General features: G+C 48.8%; 1 protein-coding gene across 1 annotated transcript in view; it reads right to left on the bottom strand.

The window, feature by feature from the left end:
• Positions 1 to 1,800: 1,800 nt before the first annotated feature.
• Positions 1,801 to 19,866, bottom strand: part of LOC144608364 (uncharacterized) — a 45,619-nt gene continuing 27,553 nt past the window's right edge. The window contains exons 5-12 of the mRNA XM_078426043.1: positions 17,822 to 17,929; positions 12,957 to 12,993; positions 10,957 to 11,404; positions 9,965 to 10,014; positions 8,031 to 8,116; positions 5,472 to 5,571; positions 2,815 to 2,919; positions 1,801 to 1,986 (exon numbers count right to left, since the gene is read on the bottom strand). Of these exons, the coding sequence (XP_078282169.1) occupies positions 1,859 to 1,986; positions 2,815 to 2,919; positions 5,472 to 5,571; positions 8,031 to 8,116; positions 9,965 to 10,014; positions 10,957 to 11,404; positions 12,957 to 12,993; positions 17,822 to 17,857 (990 nt within the window). The 5' untranslated portion in view covers positions 17,858 to 17,929 and the 3' untranslated portion in view covers positions 1,801 to 1,858. The remainder of the gene's footprint in view (positions 1,987 to 2,814; positions 2,920 to 5,471; positions 5,572 to 8,030; positions 8,117 to 9,964; positions 10,015 to 10,956; positions 11,405 to 12,956; positions 12,994 to 17,821; positions 17,930 to 19,866) is intronic.

The raw sequence follows: 19,866 nt of genomic DNA, 5'->3' as shown, positions 1-19,866 counted from the left end.
AATTTAAAAGACAATGGCAGGAAATTTCCCCACTCATGATGTCATCAGTGATTGGAGCAGAATAAGGCCATTCGGCCCATCAAGTCTACTCCGCCATTCCATCATGGCTAATCTATCTTTTCCTCTCAACCCCATTCTCCTGCCTTCTCCCCATAACCCCTGACACCCATGGGGGCAGTGGTAGAGTTGCTGCCTCACAGTGCCAGAGACCTGGGTTTGATCATGACTACGGCTGCTGTCCGTATGGAGTTTGTACGTTCTCCCCGTGACCTGCGTGGTTTTTCTCCAAAAAACCTCCGGCTTCCTCCCGCACTTGAAAGACGTACAGGTTTGTAGGTTGACACAAAATGCTGGAGTAACTCAGCGGGACAAGCAGCATCTCTGGAGAGAAGGAATGGGTGATGTTTCGGGTCGAGACCATTCTCTTAGAGTCTGAAGAAGAGTCTCAACCGAAAATATCACCCATTCCTTCTCTCCAGAGATGCTGCCTGTCCCGCTGAGTTACTCCAGCATTTTGTATCTATCTTTGATTTAAACCAGCATCTGCAGTTCTTTCATACAGAGGTTTGTAGGTTAGTTGGCTTAGTGTATGTGTAAATTGTCCTTAGCATGTGTAGGGTAGTGCTAGTGTGTGGGGATCGTTAGTCGGCGCGGATCTGGTGGGCCTGTTTCCACGCTGTATCTCTAAACTAAACAAAACTTAACTAAACCTTTACTAATCAAGGAACTCTTCCAATCTCGTGGAAGATAAACCCCTGGAATTATGAAAGGGAAACAGATCTGGCTCTGAGAACGTTCCTGGTCAATTTTCCTCGGATCTTAAAGGAAAGTATTAATAGAAGGATCTGAATCAGGCCGCTGCACAGAGCAACAAGGAGATTTGTCCGCACCTTCCTGTTCCTCGGGGCTTCTGCACTGTGACATCGCCTTCTTCTCCAGACCTGCGTTGTGTTTGTGATCGTACACAGCTCCAGTTTATTGTCACGTGCACCGAGGTACAGTGAAAAGCCTTTGTTGCATGCTAACCGGTCAGAGGAAAGACAATACATGATCACAATCGAGCCGTCCACAGTGTACAGATACATGATAAATAGAGTAATGTGAATAACGTTGAGTGCAAGGTAAAGTCAATAGACAATAGACAATAGGTGCAGGAGGAGGCCATTCGGCCCTTCGAACCAGCACCGCCATTCAATGTGATCATGGCTGATCATTCTCAATCAGTACCCCGTTCCTGCCTTCTCCCCATACCCCCTGACTCCGCTATCCTTAAGTCCGAGCAGAGACAATCCGAGGGTCTCCATTGAGGCAGATGGTAGTTCAGCACTGCTCTCTGGTTGTGGTAGGATGGTTCAGTTGCCTGATAACAGCTGGGAAGAAACTGTCCCGGAATCTGGAGGTGTGCGTTTTCACACTTCTGTACCTTTTGCCCGATGGGAGAGGGGAGAAGAGGGAGGACCGGGGTGGCATGTTCGGAGGTTCTGGACACAGTTGAAGACTGAGATGTGTTGCATGATAGCAATGATATAGTTTGATATGAATATGATAAGTTCATAGAAACATATAACATGGAAACAGACCCTTCGGCCCAGTGTGTCAGTACTGACCAATAAATACCCATTTAAACTAATGTACCAAAAATGGTTGATTGGAACTAGTCTACAGATCATTAACTATAAACATTTACCTTTCTATTAAAAAATAATCGAATATACCAAACAATTAACCTTATTTGACAATTGATAATAACACGCAAGGCACTGTAAACTGTCATAATAAAACTTAATTTATGTATGAGCAATGTTAGGGATACTTATTGTTCCTGTAATGTTCCTCAGGCATGTCAGTGTGCTGGGAGTTAGAAGGTAGTGGATGTTCCCAGGTCTGGACGGTTGTCTCCACTTGGCGCGATGTTCATGTAGCTGGGACAGCTCATGATGGGTGAGCCTTGGTCCATGGCGTAGGTATACGGTCTGAGCGGTGCTCCTGAAACAACAGCGTGACAGGTCAGTGTGGGGAGAGAGCAACACACACTCCGGTCTCCTGTTGTGGGGGGTGTTCAACACCTGGACTTTCCCCAGCACCTCCCCTGCGTCACTGACGCTAGCACAGCGCCACACAATGTAGCTGTACGCAGACTGGGCCATCGTTCCACTGCAGATATATCAGCGAGACCAAGCATAGACTGGCTGATCGCTTCCTGAATATATATGGGCAAGTCAAGTGCAGACTGGGCCATCGTTTCATCAGTCCGCCTTGGCTTACCCCATCTCCCGGTTACCACACACTTTAACATTAATGTCCGTGTACACAGAGACCTTGTACACAGAGATCATGTATGTAATGTCCATGTATGCAGAGTCCTTGAATGTAATGTCCACGTACACAGAGATCATGTATGTAATGTCCATGTACAGAGATCATGTACGTAATGTCCATGTAAGCAGACCATGTACGTAATGTCCATGTACAGAGATCATGTATGTGTGTGATGTCCATGTACAGAGATCATGCATGTGATGTCCATGTACAGAGATCATGCACGTGATGTCCATGTAGAGATCATGCACGTGATGTCCATGTACAGAGATCATGTATGTATGTAATGTCCATGCACAGAGATTGTGTATGTATGTGATGTCCATGTAGAGATCATGTGTGTGATGTCCATGTAGAGATCATGCACGTGATGTCCATGTACAGAGATCATGTATGTGTATGATGTCCATGTACAGAGATCATGTATGTGATGTCCATGCTGACGGAGTCTGTTCGCTGAGCCCTACATCACGCATGGTGCTGGTGCATGTTTACCTGCTCTGCTCCAGATGCGTGGCAGGCGTTGCCCCATGGTGTGAGGGATGGGCAGCTGCTCGACTGGGACAAGGTTGTACATCAGTGGAGTGCGGGGAAGGTAGGCTGGTTGGGGAAACAAACAAAGACCTTGGTGAAGCAGAGTGTGGCAGTTTGTGACAGGGAGAACACACAGTCACTGTTCCAGAGATGCAGAGACGCAGCGTGGAATCATTAGGGCGAGGGCGAGTGTTAGCTGATGACCCAGCGCTACCAATCCTGATTTCTCACCTTGTTTCCACCTCCCCTCATGTGCACTCCCTGACCCTGACATCCATCACAGTCACCCCTCACCTGTCCCCACACCTCCCCACCAATACGCCCTGACCCAATATAGTCCGCAGAAGCGTCCCGACCTGTAACGCCATGTTCTCCAGAGATTCTGCCTGACCTGCTGAGTTACTCCAGCACTTTGTGTGTTTTTTGTAAACCAGCACCTGCAGTTCCTTGTGTCTCCCATCTCATCTTTCACTGTAGTATAAGAAAATAACTGCAGATGCTGGTACAAATCGAAGATATTTATTCACAAAATGCTGGAGTAACTCAGCAGGTCAGGCAGCATCTCAGGAGAGAAGGAATGGGTGACGTTTCCAGTCGAGACCCTTCTTCAGACTGATCATTTCATTACGATCTGCCATGAATGAATGAATGATACTGTATTATCACATGTAACATGCCACCCTGAGATTCTTTGTTTTGCATACACAAGTCACCTATTCATGTTCTCAGAGATAACGTCAGAGATAGGGGACATTTCGGATTGAGGCTCTTCATCAGAGTCTGAAGAAGGGTCTCGACCGGAAACATCACCCAAATTATTCTGGCATGTTGTGTCTTTTTTTGAAAACCAGCATCTGCAGTTCCTTGTGTATCAACGTAAGAAAGGTGAAGGTGAAAGAAGAGGGATTGTGGGAGATTATTGCATTGAAAGCAACCAGCTACTAGACTTATTTTGTATCTGGCAAGATGTTCAGGTGCCCAAAATGTTCTGGACTGAGAGCGTCTTTTATCAGCCCAGACGATACGATACAATGCGACAGATTAGAACATTTTATTTATCCCAGGAGGGAAACATGAAATTAAAGTGACGAGTGTACAGGATTGGGGATGTGCAAAGATTGGGGAGAGTCAGTCTCAGTCTCAGTCTCAGTCTCAGTCTACCCCACGACAGAAGGGGGAGTTGTACAGGCTGATAGCCACAGGGTAGAAGGATCTCCTGTGGCGTTCTGTGCGGCATCTTGGTGGGACCAGTCTGTTGCTGAAGGTGCTCCTCAGGTTGACCGGAGGGGGTGTCATGGAGGGGGTGAGCTGTATTGTCCAGGATGCTCCACAGTTTGAGGAGCATCCTCCCCTCCAAGACCACCCCCCGTGACTCCAACTCCGCCCCAGGACGGAGCCCCATGAGAGTGGCTTCAGGAGAAGACCTTGTGCTCTTCCACTGAGGGATCACAGACTACTGTGCTTTACTATCCATAGTTTGGGCTGCCTGAACACAGTTATACCGGGGCTGGCCTTCACTGCTCATTCCTGGCGGTGAAATAAGTGGTGTTATCGGGAACAGGGGAACCGAATGGGAAGCCTTCTATTGCTCCATTGGACCCCTATTGCTTTGAGCTATTCATGTTCATAAGTTATAGGAGCAGAATTAGGCCATTCAGCCCATCAAGTCTACTCCGCCATTCAATCATGGCTGATCTATCTTTCCCCTCTCAACCCCATTCTCCTGCCTTCTCCCCATAACCCCTGACACCCGCACTAATCAAGAATCTATCTATCTCTGCCTTAAAAATATTCTTTGACTTGGACTCCACAGCCTTCTGTGGCAAAGAATTCCACAGATTCACCAAGCTCTGGCTAAAGAACTTCCTCCTCATCTCCTTCCTAAAGGAATGTCTTTTTATTCTATATATTGCATCGATCCAACTGTGTCTATCCACGCTATTAAAACTGGAGTTAATTCAATTAAACAATTGTGGGCGGCACGGTGGCGCAGCGGTAGAGTTGCTGCCTTACAGCGCATGCAGCGCCGGAGACCCGGGTTCCATCCCGACAACTTCCAAGTCCGAGATCTTTGGTTTCCTCCCACAAAAAAGTACAGGTATGTAGGTAAATTGGCTTAAAAGTAAAAATTGTCCCTAGTGTGTGTAGGATAGTGATAATAGTGGGCGATCGCTGGTGGACACGGACCCGGTGGGCTGAAGGGCCTGTTTCCTCGCTGTATCTCTAAACTAAACTAAAGTAGGTCAGTGTCATAGAGTAATAGAGTGATAGAGTGTGGAAACAGGCCCTTTGGCCCAACTCACCCACACCGGCCAACAATGTCCCAGCTAACCTAGTCCCACTTGCCTGTGTTTGGTCCATATCCTTCCAAACCTGTCCTATACATGTACCTGTCCAACTGCCTCTTAAACGATGGGATAGATAGTCCCAGCTTCAACTACCTCCTCTGGCAGCTCGTTCCACACACCCACCCTCCATTTACCCATCGGATAACCATCAGTGCAGGTGACAAAATGGTGAGCAGAGGCATAGCATGAAGGTGCATTGATTGTTCACCCGTCGTTTGCAGATGCAGTGAGCTCTAGGGGGCAGCACTGTTCTGCGAAGGCTTGCCTTACCGTGAATGTGTTGCCCCATGGTGTAGCGTGGATACAGGGGATTGGCCATCTGCCGCGGGATGAGCATCGGGTGCTGGGGGTAACATGGTGCACTCACCCACTACAGGAGGGAGAAACAAAGCTGCCTTTAGTTACCACACTACCCCGCAAACACCAAGGGGGTGCTCATGTCCATAAGTTCCAGGAACAGAATCAGGCCATTTGGCCCATCAAGTCTACTCCGCCATTCAATCATGGCTGATCTATCTCTCCCTCCCACCCCCATTCTCCTGCCTTCTCCCCATAACCACTGACACCTGCACTAATCAATAACCTATCCATCTCTGCCTTATACACAAAATGCTGGAGTAACTCAGCAGATCAGGCAGCATCTCAGGAGAGAAGGAATGGGTGACGTTTCAGGTCAAGACCCTTCTTCAGACTGAGTCACCCATTCCTTCTCTCCTGACATGCTGCCTGACCTGCTGAATTACTCCAGCATTTTGTGAATAAATACCTTCGATTTGTACCAGCATCTGCAGTTATTTTCTTACATCTCTGCCTTATAAATATCCTTTGACTTGGCCTCCACAGCATTCTGTGGCAATGAATTCCACAGATTCACCACCCTCTGACTAAAGAAATTCCTCCTCATCTCCTTCCTGAAGATACAACCTTTTATTCTGAGGGTGTGGCCTCTGGTCCTAGACTCTCGCACTCGTGGAAACATTCTCTCCACATCCATTCTATCCAGACCGCTCACTATTCGAGTGCTCAGACATAATTTCAAAACCCACCCAGGCCATCACACAAATCAACCTCCCTTCCATTGACTCCATCAACACCCCACACTGCCTCGGCAAGGCCAGCAGCATAATCAAGGACCAGTGTCACTCCGGTCTCACCATCTTCTCCCATCAGACAAGAGGTACAGAACAGAAGTATGAAAATGGATACATCCAGATTCTTCCCAGCTGTTATCAGGCAACTGTACTGCCCTCTCACAAACTAGAGAGTGGTCCTGAACTGCCATCTACCTCATTGGAGACCTTTTCAACTATCATTAATCAGACTCTATCTTGTACCGAATGTTGCGCCCTTTATCCTTATTCTGCACACTGTGGACGGATCGATTGTAATCATGTATAGTCTTTTTGCTGATTGATAGCAGGCAACGAAAAAGCTTTTCACTGTACCTCGAGTAGGAAAAAAACTGCAGGTGCTGGTTTAAATCGAAGGTAGACACAAAATGCTGGAGTAAGTCAGCGGGTCAGGCAGCATCTCCTTCTTTCCCGAGATGCTGCCTGACCCGCTGAGTTACTCCAGCATTGTGTCTCTACTTTCTCTGTACCTCGGTACACTCGACAATAATGATAAACTAAAATTTCCCAGCAGACAATATTTCTCCCAGTCAGTACTGTACTGTCAGTATTGGCCAGCAGCATCATCAAGGACCAGTCTCACCCCGGCCACTCCCTCTTCTCCCCTCTCCCATCAGGCAAAAGGTACAGAAGTGTGAAAACGCACATCTCCAGATTCAGGGACAGTTTCTTCCCAGCTGTTATCAGGCAACTGAACCATCCTACCACAACCAGAGAGCAGTGCTGAACTGCTATCTACCTCATTGGTGACCCTCGAACTATCCTTGATCAGACTTTGCTGGCTTTACCTTGCACTGAACGTTATTCCCTTATCATGTATCTGTACACTGTGAATGGCTCGATTGTAATCATGTATTGTCTTTCTGCTGACTGGGTAGCACGCAACAGAAGCATTTCACTCCTACCTCGGTCAATAAACTAAACTAAACTAAACATGTTGAAGATAGACACAAAAAGCTGGAGTAACTCAGCGGGACAGGCAGCATCTCTGGAGAGAAGGAATGGGTGACGTTTCGGGTCGAGACCCTTCTTCAGAATGCCTCTCTCCAGAGATGCTGCCTGCCCCGCTGAGTTACTCCAGCTTTTTGCGTCTATCTTCGGATTAAACCAGCATCTGCAATTCCTTCCTAAACTAAACATGTGTGTGTTTTGGGTGGAAATTCAATGGAGATCAGTAAAGTGAAATATACTGGAACTGATAGAAAATTATTTATAAGCACAATTAAAGTGCATTAAAAAAGAAAATACAGCTGGCATGGGATGTTCATTTCTTTGAAACAATTCACAGAGGAGAAATAAACGTCTGTTTTGCTGGGTTTGTTGTAGATACTTCCACTGGCAACAAGTGAGCTGGGGACTGTGATCCAGGTGTGGACTTACACACAAAGTAGCTGCAGATAAGGATAGGTAGCAGACTAAAGACTAGATAGACACAAAAAGCTGGAGTAACCCAGCGGGACAGGCAGCATCTGTGGAGAGAAGGAATGGGTTATGTTTCGGGTCTGGTCTGAAGAAGGGTCTCAACCCGAAACGTCACCCATTCCTCTCCAGAGATGCTGCCTGTCCTGCTGAGTTACTCCAGTTTTTTGTGACTATTTTCAGTTTAGACCAGCATCCGCAGTTCCTTCTTACGCAGACAAAAGACTCTACTGGATATAGGTTGTTTTATTGCAACGGTGTAGGGATTTTGGGCACCCACCTTGACAGTGACACTGGGTGCCTTCCTCACAAAAGGGTCGGGGGGTTGATGCTGGTCTCGCTGCCACGATGCTTGACTCACACCCCCTGGAATAAAAGCATTTACATTGTCAGACCGTCTGATTCATCTACATGGACAATGGTGGAGGTTCATCAGTTCTAAGAGCAGATTGAGACCATTCAGCACCATCAAGTCTACTCCGCCATTCAATCGTGGCTGACCTATTTCTCCCTCTCAACCCAATTCTCCTGCCTTCTCCCCGTAACCCCTGACACCCGCACTAATAACAATCTGCCAATCTCCGCCGTCAAACATTTGACAAAGAGATGCCCAGCATGGGAGTGATGGAGGAGGGGGAAAGGGGGGTCCAGCATGGGAGTGAGGGAGGAGGGGGAAAGGGGGGTCCAGCATGGGAGTGAGGGAGGAGGGGGAAAGGGGGGTCCAGCATGGGAGTGAGGGAGGAGGGGGAAAGGGGGGTCCAGCATGGGAGTGAGGGAGGAGGGGGAAAGGGGGGTCCAGCATGGGAGTGATGGAGGAGGGGGAAAGGGGGGTCCAGCATGGGAGTGAGGGAGGAGGGGGAAAGGGGGGTCCAGCATGGGAGTGAGGGAGGAGGGGGAAAGGGGGGTCCAGCATGGGAGTGAGGGAGGAGGGGGAAAGGGGGGTCCAGCATGGGAGTGAGGGAGGAGGGGGAAAGGGGGGTCCAGCATGGGAGTGAGGGAGGAGGGGGAAAGGGGGGTCCAGCATGGGAGTGAGGGAGGAGGGGGAAAGGGGGGTCCAGCATGGGAGTGAGGGAGGAGGGGGAAAGGGGGGGTCCAGCATGGGAGTGAGGGAGGAGGGGCAAAGGGGGGGTCCAGCATAGGAGTGAGGGAGGAGGGGGAAAAGGGGGTCCAGCATGGGAGTGAGGGAGGAGGGGCAAAGGGGGGTCCAGCATGGGAGTGAAGGAGGAGGGGGAAAGGGGGGTCCAGCATGGGAGTGAGGGAGGAGGGGGAAAGGGGGGGGTCCGTGGTTAGTGCAGGAAAATGGATCTCAGGTGGGGGGTGGAGGTGGGGGGCTGGTGGTGGAGGGAGAGTGGTGGCTGGGAGTGGGTGTAGGGCGTGGTGGCGGGTGGGAGTGGGTGTGGGAGGTGTGGGTGGATGTGGTGGGTGGGGCTGGGGGATGGAGCTGGGGGGGGAGGTGGGGGGGTGGAGGTTGAGGGTGGAGGTGGGGGCGTGTGGGTGGATGGGGGGTGGCGGGTGGGAGTGGGTCTGGGGGGGGTGGGTGTGGGGGTTGGAGGGGGGTTGGCGGGTGGGGGTGAGATGGGACCATCGGGACTACGTATATTGAATACTTTGTGTAACTTTGTCGATGCCCTTTATGTAGTGATTCTTTGCATACTGTTGCAATACAAAGAATTTCACTGTACCAGGTACACGTGACAAACAAAGCAATAAAACAATACGGTAAAGCAACTGTATTCAACGATAGACAATAGGTGCAGGAGTAGGCCATTCGGCCCTTCGAGCCAGCACCACCATTCAATGTGATCATTCAATCAATTAATATGGAAAAAGGTGACACTCATATTGGTTAAACGGTGAAGCTAAAAAGTGAAAGATTAATCGCCCGTTCACGCTAAGTTCTATGTTATCCCACATTCTCATCCACTCCCCACTTACACTGAGGGGCCATTTACTAACCCGCACGTCTTAGGGACGTCTTAGGGACGTGGGGGGGGGGAACCGGAACACCCGGAAGAAACCTACGTGGGCACAGAGCGAACGTGCAAACTCCAGACGGACAGCACCTGAGGTCAGGATTGAACCCGGGTCTTCGGCGCCGTGAGGCAGCGGCTCTACCCGCTGCACCACTGTGTTGCCACAATAACTACAGTTGGATTTTGCAACCTTCACAGCCCCAAGCCCACCCACCCCCTGGCCAGATTTAGGTGTACTCACTGACTGGTTTGGACACGGGGACGGGACTGAGGCTCACATTCGTTTCTCGCCTAACACCAAAGAAAAAAAATCAAGTCACTGCTTTAGAATTAGAGAGATTTGTTTTCACAACTTGCATTTAAAAATAATTTTGTCTCGCTTCTAATATATTTGCTAAAAGCACAATGGGGAACAGAAAGACCAAATTATGGACTTAAAAATATCTTATGAACTAAGTTGTGCATTAATGACCGCACCGACAATGTCAATCTGTTTTTGGAAATTGCTATGCTCTTTATTTAAACTTTAGATGACAGAGACACAGGGTGGAAACAGGCCCCTCAACCCATCGAGTCCGCACCGACCAGTGATCACCCTGCACACTAACCTACACACACCAAGGACAATTTTTTTACAATGTACTGAGATCAATGAAACCTGCAAGTCTTTGAAATGTAGGAGGAAACCGGATCACCCAGAGATAACCCACAGAGTCACAGGGAGAACGTACAAACTCCGTACAGACAGCACCCGTAGTCAGAGTAGTGTAAGAAAATAACTGCAGATGCTGATACAAATCGAAGGTATTTATTTCACAAAATGCTGGAGTAACTCAGCAGGCCAGGCAGCATCTCAGGAGAGAAGGAATGGGTGACGTTTCGAGTCGAGACCCTTCTTCAGACTGAAGAAGGGTCTCGACCCGAAACGTCACCCATTCCTTCTCTCCTGAGATGCTGCCTGGCCTGCTGAGTTACTCCAGCATTGTGAAATAAAAAAGCACCCGTAGTCAGGATCGAACCCGGGTCTCTGGCGCTGTGAGGCAGCAACTCTACCGCTGCGCCACCGTGCCGCACTTTACAGTGGGCGCCTTGATTGTGATCATATATAGTCTTTTCGCTGACTGGCTAGCACGTGACAATAAAGCTTTTCACTGTACCTCGGTACACATGAACAACAATAAACTAAACTAAGCTACTCCGACACGCTTTGAAGGTCGCTCATTGTCCTTGTACCTTGGTCCCATCTGGAGGCGCTGGACATTCGTAGACTGGTTCACATCCGTCGGCTTGTCGTTGCCGGCAAGGCTGGGCGGCGCGTTACGGAGCGGTCCCTCCGGGAGGTGCCAAGTCTGCGGCTTTGCCGGTTGCTGCACCTTGTTGGCTTTGATCACCTGGTCACAAACAAGGGCGATGGCCCCGGCAGTCTCATCTCCGTTCATGGGGCCCACGTCCAGGAACGATACCTTGCGCCGCGGTTTCTTCAGGGTGGACGGAGCTGCGTCGCCTTTGGCACCATCCTCATCCAAGGCATGCTCCTCTTTATTTAAGGCCATGTGCAAGTAGGAGCCCCTGCCACCACCATGCTGCTTGACTTCCTTGGAGCATCGCAGGATGAAGTCCTCAAACGAAGACTCACTCCTGGGAAGATTGATCACGACCTTCTTCCTTGAGTTGGCTGTCACTAGAGAGGCAAACAGGCAGTGTGAACATTAACCATTCACAGCACTTGCAACAGTGTGCCGTGGAGTTGAAGATGTTTCACGGATGAGATATTAAACTCATGATCTATCAAACTAACGATCTATCTGATCTATCAGATGTACAAAGGCCTGGATGCGATTTTAAGAGAGAGTTTTCCCCAACCTATATTAATCTTTCCACAATCATGTTATGAACTTTACTAGTCTTTATCTTGCACTTAATGTTCTTCCCTTTATCCTGTATGTGTACAGTATGGATGGCACGATTGTAATCATGCAGACATTGTGCTGAATGGATAGCATGCAACAAAACCTCGGTACACGTGACAATAAACTAAACTAAACTAATTAGGAGTGTTTCCACCTATCTGCTAATCAACCGCCCTCATCTGTATCAACCCATTACTCGCCAGGTTTTATCCTGCCCTCCCCTCCCCTCTTCCAGCTTTCTTGCCCCCCACCAACAATCTGTCTGAAGAAGGGTCCCGACCCAAAACGTTACCTATCCATGTTCTCCAGGGATGCCAACTGACCCATTCAATTACTCCAGTATTTTGTGTCTTTTTTTGTAAACCAGGCAGCATCTGTAGAGGGAATGGGCAGCTGATGTTTCAGGTCAGGACCCTTCTTTAGGCTGATTGTAGTAGAGGGGGAAAAACTGGAAAAGAGGTAGGGGTTAGGGGGGGGGGGGGACAAAGACTGGCATGTGATAGGTGGATACAGGTAGATGGATGGGCAAAGGCCAGAGATGAAAAATCTTTTAGAAAGGAGGAGGCCCAGGACTAGGGTTGCCAACTATCTCACTCCCAAATAAGGGACAAGGTGACGTCACCACCCCATGCCCCACGTGACCTCACCCAGCCAGCGGCCACGTGCTCCCGCTCCATCAATGGCGGCCGCCCACGCCGGGAGGCAGGTTGCTAGGCAACCTCCGTCAGGCTGTGCCTGGGCCTCCCGACCTACACTATCCGGACCTACACTGTCCGGACCTATACTGTCCGGACCTACACTGTCCGGACCTACACTGTCCGGGCCTACACTGTCCGGACCTACAGCGTCCGGGCCTACAGCGTCCGGGCCTACAGCATCCGGGCCTACAGCATCCGGGCCTATAGCGCCCCCCGAATCTAATACGGGACAAGGGCGGTCCCGTACGGGACAAACCAATTTAGCCCAAAATTCAGGATGACCGGGCTAATACGGGACAGTTGGCAACCATTCCCAGGACAGACAGGTCAGTGTGGGAATGGGAGGGGGAGTTAAAGTGCTGAGCAACTGGGAGATTGCGTAGGCTTAGGCAGACCAAGCTGAACTTGCGCTTGGTCTCGCCGGTATATATACTGTATAGGAGTCCACACCTGGAACAGCGGATACAGTAGATGAGGTGCAAATGCAAAGTGGAGAAAAAAACAGGTCTGATGAAAGTTAATTGAAACGAAACATGACCATTGTTTTTAGCTGGAGAGACATTAATTTGGCCGGTGCATTAAAATCATTCACTCCCTGTAACATGCAGTGCACACACTGGCTTACCTGCACTCTCGTCTCTGTCCATTAGTTTCAATCTCTCCTGAACAGACGCATTGGGAGATAGTGGAAGTACATGCAAGTGAGTGAAACATTTAAAAATTATTTTGAAAAGATTAGTAGAAATAAACATTTTTTAAAGCACGTTTAACTTTTTTGATTAATTAAAAATAATCATTAAAGTCAATAGTCCTTTTATTGTCACATATGTTAATTGTTAACACAGTGAATTGGTTGCTAAACACTTTAACCCCCTCCCATTCCCACACTGACCTTTCTGTCCTGGGCCTCCTCCATTGTCAGAGTGAGGCCCAGCGCAAATTGGAGGAACAGCACCTCATATTTCGCTTGGGCAGCTCACACCCCAGCGGTATGAACATTGACATCTCTAACTTCAAGTAACCCTTGCTTTCCCTCTCTCCACTCCTCCCCCATCCAAGTTCTCCAACTAGTTTACTGATTGTATGCCTCGTTGTCACCTTCCCTTTAGCTAACATTCTACATTTTCTTTGATCTACACCCCCCTTTGATGTCTCGTTCTCACACTTTACACTTCCTTATCTCTATGTCTCCCTCTCCTGACTCTCAGTCCGAAGAAGGGTCTCGACCAGAAACGTCACCCGTTCCTCCTATCCAGAGATGCTGCCTGTCTCGCTGAGTTACTTCAGCATTTTGTGTCGACCTTCGGTGTAAACTAGCATCTGCAGTTCCTTCCCACAGTGAAATTCTTTTCCTTACAAACAGCCCAGTAGAGTGTCACTATACCCCGATCAGCATGTGTACAGGAATGCTCCACCGAACCGCATGTGGGAGGTGCCATATTTTGGCGCCACGTTCAGATTCCACGCTCTGTGCCTGTTCCAGGCAATTCCCAGACTGTTGCCGTCTAACCGTCGAGAGGCTCCAGCCTTCTCCTTCCTGGACACCATTGACAATTTAACATTGACCCAAAATGTGAAATTATTCTTTTTCTACGAGTGCAGTCTGACCTGTTGAGCGTTTCCAGCACAACACGGCACTGGAGAAGGGTCTTGACTAGGGTTGCCAACTTCCTTACTCCCAAATACGGGACAAGGTGACGTCACCGCCCCGCGCCCCACGTGACCTCACCCAGCCAGCGGCCACATGCTCCCGGCCTGGGCGGCCGCCATTGGCGGAGCGGGAGCACGTGGCCGCTGGCTGGGTGAGGTCACGTGGAGCGCGGGGCGGAGATGTCACCCTTTGTCCCTTATTTGGGAGTGAGGAAGTTGGCAACCCTACTAATACAGGACAAGGGCGGTCCCGTACGGGACAAACTAATTTAGCCCACAATATGGGATGTCCCGGCTAATACGGGACAGTTGGCAGCCCTAGTGTCGACCCGAATCGTCACCCATTCCTTCTCATTCCATCCACAGATGCTGGCTGTCCCAATGCTGAGTTACTCCAGCATTTTGTGTCTATCTTTGCTGGACTAACTCAGCGGGTCAGACCGTGAAGGAAACGGACAGGTGAAGTTTCTGGTCAGGCTGATTGCTTGTAGTTGGGGAGAGGAAGCTGGGGCGGGACAAAGCCTGGCACATTTGCGGTGCCTGTTCCAGGCAAGTCCCAGGCTACCGAGGCCCCCAGCCATCTCCTGCCTTGGACGCCACGTCCCTCTCCTCCCCCCGTCCAAACCATCAGTGTCTGCAGCGGTTCCAGATGGCAACTTACCACCACAGTCTCAGGGATAATCAAAAATGGGCACCAAATGTTGGATCACATCCCATACATGCATGTTCAAATAATAAAGCTTATGTGAACAAGTTTAATCCAACCATTACCGATGGCCTAACTCTCAGGTACATAGAACAGTACAGAAGATAGACACAAAAAGCTGGAATAACTCAGCGAAGCAGACAGCATCTCTGGAGAAAAGGAATAAGTGACGTTTTGGGTCGAGAACGGTCTTCAGTCTGACCCACAGAGTTACTCCAGCTTTTTGTGTTTATCTTCGGTTTATCTGCAGTTCCTTCCTACACATAGAACAGTACAGCACAGGAACGGGCCCTTCAGCCCACAATGTTTGTGCTGAAGATGATCTGAATCTGCCAGTACGGACATGGTAGGACGAAGGGCTTGCTTCCATGCTGTATCTCTAATTCTACAACAAACTTGCACATTCATCAATTCTACACACAAACACGTGGAGACTTACGTCATTTGTTGCAGGTAGACAGTTTCAGCAATTCACAAAAGTTCAAGTGAAGCTGTGTTGATCTTGTTCACACATAACAGGCAAGCTTGATCAAGGTCATCAGTGAGACAGACGCATGTCACAAAAGGGAGGGGGAGGGGTTTGGTTTAGTTTAGTTTAGAGATACAGCATGGAAACAGGCCCTTCGGCCCACCCAGTCCACACCGACCATCGATCGCCCGTTCACACTAGTTCGATGTTATCCCACATTCGCATCTACTCCCTGCGCGCGAGGAACAATTTACAGAAGCCAATTAACCTACAAACCTGCACATCTTTGGAGTGTGGGAGGAAACTGGTGGCCCAGCTGTAGAATTGCTGCGTGGGTTTTCTCAGGGAGCTCCGGTTTCCTCCCACACTCCAAAGATGCACAGGTTTGAAGGTTAATTGGCTTCGTTAAAGATTGTAAATTGTCCCTAGTGTGTAGGATAGTGCTAGTGTACGGGGATCGATGGTCGGCGTGGAATCAGTGGGCTGAAGGGCCTGTTTCCGTGCTGTATCTCTAAACTAATCCAGAGAAACCCCACGCGATCACAGGGGGAATGTACAAACTGCACAGACAGAACTCATTGTCAGGATCGAACCTGGGACTCTAGCGCTGTGAGGCAGCAGCTCTACTGCTGCACCACCTTTACATGTGGCCTCCATCACCGAATGTAATGGACTGAAAGATCTTCCTTAAAGTTAAAGATCTTGATTAACCATATCAGCCCTGGAAGGCAGGGAGACAAGGTTTCTTGCAAGCAATTTTCTTCCAAAATCTTATACAATGTTAGAACAGGAATAGATAGACACACAGTGCTGGAGTAACTCAGCGGGTCAGGCAGCATCTGTAGAGAGAAGGGATTGTTGATGCTTCATGTCAGGACCCTTCTTCAGACTCTTCAAGTCTGAAGATGGGTCTGACTGAAACATCACCCATCCCTTTTCTCCAGAGATGCTGCCTGACCCGCTAAGTTACTCCAGCCCATTGGTGTCTATCTTTGGAATAAACCAGCATCTACTGTTCTTTGTTTCCACATTAGACCAGGAATAGTTTGAAGAAATCACAACCACCATGTGCATCACCCTGAAATAAGTTAATGAGTTGTCCACAGTGCTGTACGTTTAATAATTTTCTGCCTCAGCAGATGAAGTCAGATGAAGTCTAAAGGAGGTAATTTATGCATGTCGAGTCCAGTATAATCTTTAGAAAACTTTATTACAAGGTAGCTCTCAGGATGTAGAACATAGAATATGGAACAGTACAGCACAGGAGCAGGCCCTTCAGCCCACAATGTTTGTGTCGAACATGATGTCAAGTTAAACTGATCTCATCTGCACATGATCCCTGCACTTCCATGTGGCTCTTAAATGCCACTATCGTATCTGCCTTCACCACCACTCCTGGAAATATATTTGGAGCACCCACCACTCTGTGAAAACATAGTTGGCCCACACATCTCCATTAAACTTTCCCCCTCTCACCATATTGCTAGACCCTCTAGTGTTGGACATTTCCACCCTGGGGAAAACGGCTCGGACTGTCTGCCCCATCTATGTTTCTCATAATATCTTCAAAGTCATTCATTAGAGGACAAAAATGCTCTCCGGTCTCCAGTACAACCCTTTTTTATTACAGACCTCCTTTATCTATGGATTTTATAAGATTAAATAGAATGTTTAGTTTATAGACACAAAATGCTGGAGTAACTCAGCGAGGCAGGCAGCATCTCTGGAGAGAAGGAATAGGTGATGTTTCCGGTCGAGAGCCTTCTTCAGACCTGAACCGACTCGACCCGAACGTCACCCATTCCTTCTCTCCAGAGATGCTGCCTGACCCGCTGAGTTACTCCAGCTTTTTGTGTCTATCTTTGGTTTAAACCAGCATCTGCAGTTCCTTCCAACACATGTTTAATTCATATTTAGGGCCATTATCACATCACGTGCTACATGTTCACCATATTTGGCCATCTTGGCCTTTTGTGGGTGAACATACGCTGTGAACAGCTAATGCCCCATTTCCTTACAGGGACATGTTTGTTCCAGTCGGGGGGGGGGGGGGGGGGGGGGGGATCATGAGGTGTTGCCTTGCCTCAGCTGGGATTATGCAGTTCACTTTAATGTCCTGAGACCATCATGAATCTTTCCAGCTGTTATCCGGCAACTGAACCATCCTATCACCAACTATAGAGCGGTCCTGACCCAACCATCTACCTCATTGGACTACCTCATTCGATCCAATCTTCGGATGCTGTCTGTGTGGAGTTTGCACCTTCTCCTTGTGAATGTGTGGGTTTCTCGGTGCTCCAATTTCCTCCCACATCCCAAAGACATGCGGGTTTGTCGGCCTCTTTAAATTGCCCCCTAATGTGTGTGCAGAAGTGGGATGACATAGAACTAGTGTGAACGGGTGATTGATTGTTGGCATGGACTTAGTCGGTCGACTGTTTCCATGCTGTGTCTCTAAACTAAACTCCAAAGAGACCACATTGAACTACCTTGGACTATCTTTAATCGGACTTTATCTTGCACAAAACATTATTCTCCTTATCCTGTATCTGTACACAGTGGATGGCTTGATTATAATCATATATAGTTTTTTCGCTGGCTGGAAGGCATGCAGCAAAAAAAGGCTTTTCCTTGTACTTTGGTACACGTGACAATTATAACAAACCAAACGAAGCAGTCCCGACCGTGCTTGTCTGATCATTCTGCTCGTGCAGCCTCCTGAGCTGTCCTGTTGCCCACAGCACCGTCAACATGAGGGTCATCTGCAGGTCCCCTATAAGCAAATAAATCCAATCGAGATGGGAGGCAAGAGTTTTAATTACAAACAGCATAATCTGGGTGCAATGTCTCCATCTTGCGACTGTCGGTTCCTTTAAACGAGACAAGTATTTTTGTAATTTACTGCATTCTGTATTAAATTATACTAGATTATAAACTATACTAACTTATATATTACATAATATAAAATTTACGTACAAATGCGACCAGCGATCATGAGGTCATAAGGGATACGAGTAGAATGAGGCCATTCGGCCCATCAAGTCTACTCCACCATTCAATCATGGCTGACCCATCTCTCCCTCCTAACCCCATTCTCCAGCTTTCTCCCCATAACCTCTGACACATGCACTAATCATGAATCTATGTGTAGGAAGGAACTGCAGATACTGGTTTAAACTGAAGACACAAAAAGCTGGAGTAACTCAGCCGGACAGGCAGCATCTCTGGAGAGAAGGAATGGGTGATATTTCGGGTCGAGACCCAGGATGTCGACACTGAAAAGAGCAGGAGATTAAAGTCAGAGGGCTACAGTCCCTGAAAGAGAATGCCCAACATTGCGTTCTGTTGGAGACAGGGTATTGAGTCAGGAGGATGAGTCCCTACTGGAGACCCCCAAATGCTTCTGTAAATTATCCCTAGTGTGTGGGATAGAATTAATGTATGGGGTGATAGCGATTTTTAAGGCAGAGATAGATTCTTAATTAGTATAGAAACATAGAAAATTGGTGCAGGAGGCCATTCGGCCCTTCGAGCCATTCATTGTGATCATGGCTGCTCTGATTGGCACCTGATTGGCAGCATCTGTGAGCATGGGCCCTGCTACAGTGGTCAGTAGGTGTCTGCTCCAAGAATCGGCATGCCACATTTGACTGATCTGGATAGGGCCCGTGCGATAGGGCAACTTCAAGCTGGTGTTCCGCAAAACCAAGTTGCGGCATTATTTGGAGTGAGCCCTAGTACCATCTCCAAAGTGAAGGCCAAGTTCCATATAACGGGGGATGTCAGACAGGCCGCGAAGTGGGCGTCCCAAGAAGACGACACCCGAAGAAGACCGTTTCCTCACCCTGTCAGCACTTAGGAACCGTAGGCTGTCTTCTACAGATTTGCAGTCAAGGTTTGCAGGACGATATGGCCGACGGCTCTCTGCCCAGACAATTCGGAACAGACTGCACGCAGCCGATCTCCGGTCTCATAGGGCTGCCAGGAGGCCTGCCATGACTGCCCTTCACCATCAGGCCCGTTTGCGCTGGTGTCGGCAACACATGCACTGGAACCTGAACATGTGGAGGAACGTTATGTTCAGCAATGAGTCCAGATTCTGCCTACGGCAGTTGGATCATAGGGTCAAAGTGTGGAGAAGACGCGGAGAACGCTATGCTGATTGCTGCACCGATAGAGTAACATCTTTTGGTGGAGGCAGTGTGATGGTGTGGGGCGGCATCTCCCTCACTGGAAAAACGAGGCTTGTCATCATTGGAGGCAATCTCAATGCAGAGAGATATCGAGATGAGATTCTGCAACCAGTGGCAATCCCATATCTCCACAGTCTGGGACCGAACTCTATCCTCCAAGATGACAATGCTCGCCCCCACAGAGCAGGGTTTCTCAGAGACTACCTCCAGAATTTGGGAGTGGAGAGGATGGAATGGCCTGCCAGCAGTCCTGACCTCAACCCCATTGAACACTTGTGGGATCAGCTTGGGCGTGCTGTTCGTGCCAGAGTGACCAACACAACCACGTTGGCTGACTTGCGACAAATGCTGGTTGAAGAATAGGATGCCATCCCACAACAGTGTGTGACCAGGCTGGTAACCAGCATGAGGAGGAGGTGCCAGGCTGTTGTGGCTGTGTATGGTTCTTCCACACGCTACTGAGGCTCCTGTTTATTAAATGAATAAATTGTTAAATTGCCAATATGTCTTGTTTCTT

The sequence above is a fragment of the Rhinoraja longicauda genome, chromosome 31, assembly GCF_053455715.1.
Source record: "Rhinoraja longicauda isolate Sanriku21f chromosome 31, sRhiLon1.1, whole genome shotgun sequence".
NCBI lineage: Eukaryota > Metazoa > Chordata > Chondrichthyes > Rajiformes > Arhynchobatidae > Rhinoraja > Rhinoraja longicauda.
This window is presented reverse-complemented; position numbering and strand designations above follow the sequence as displayed.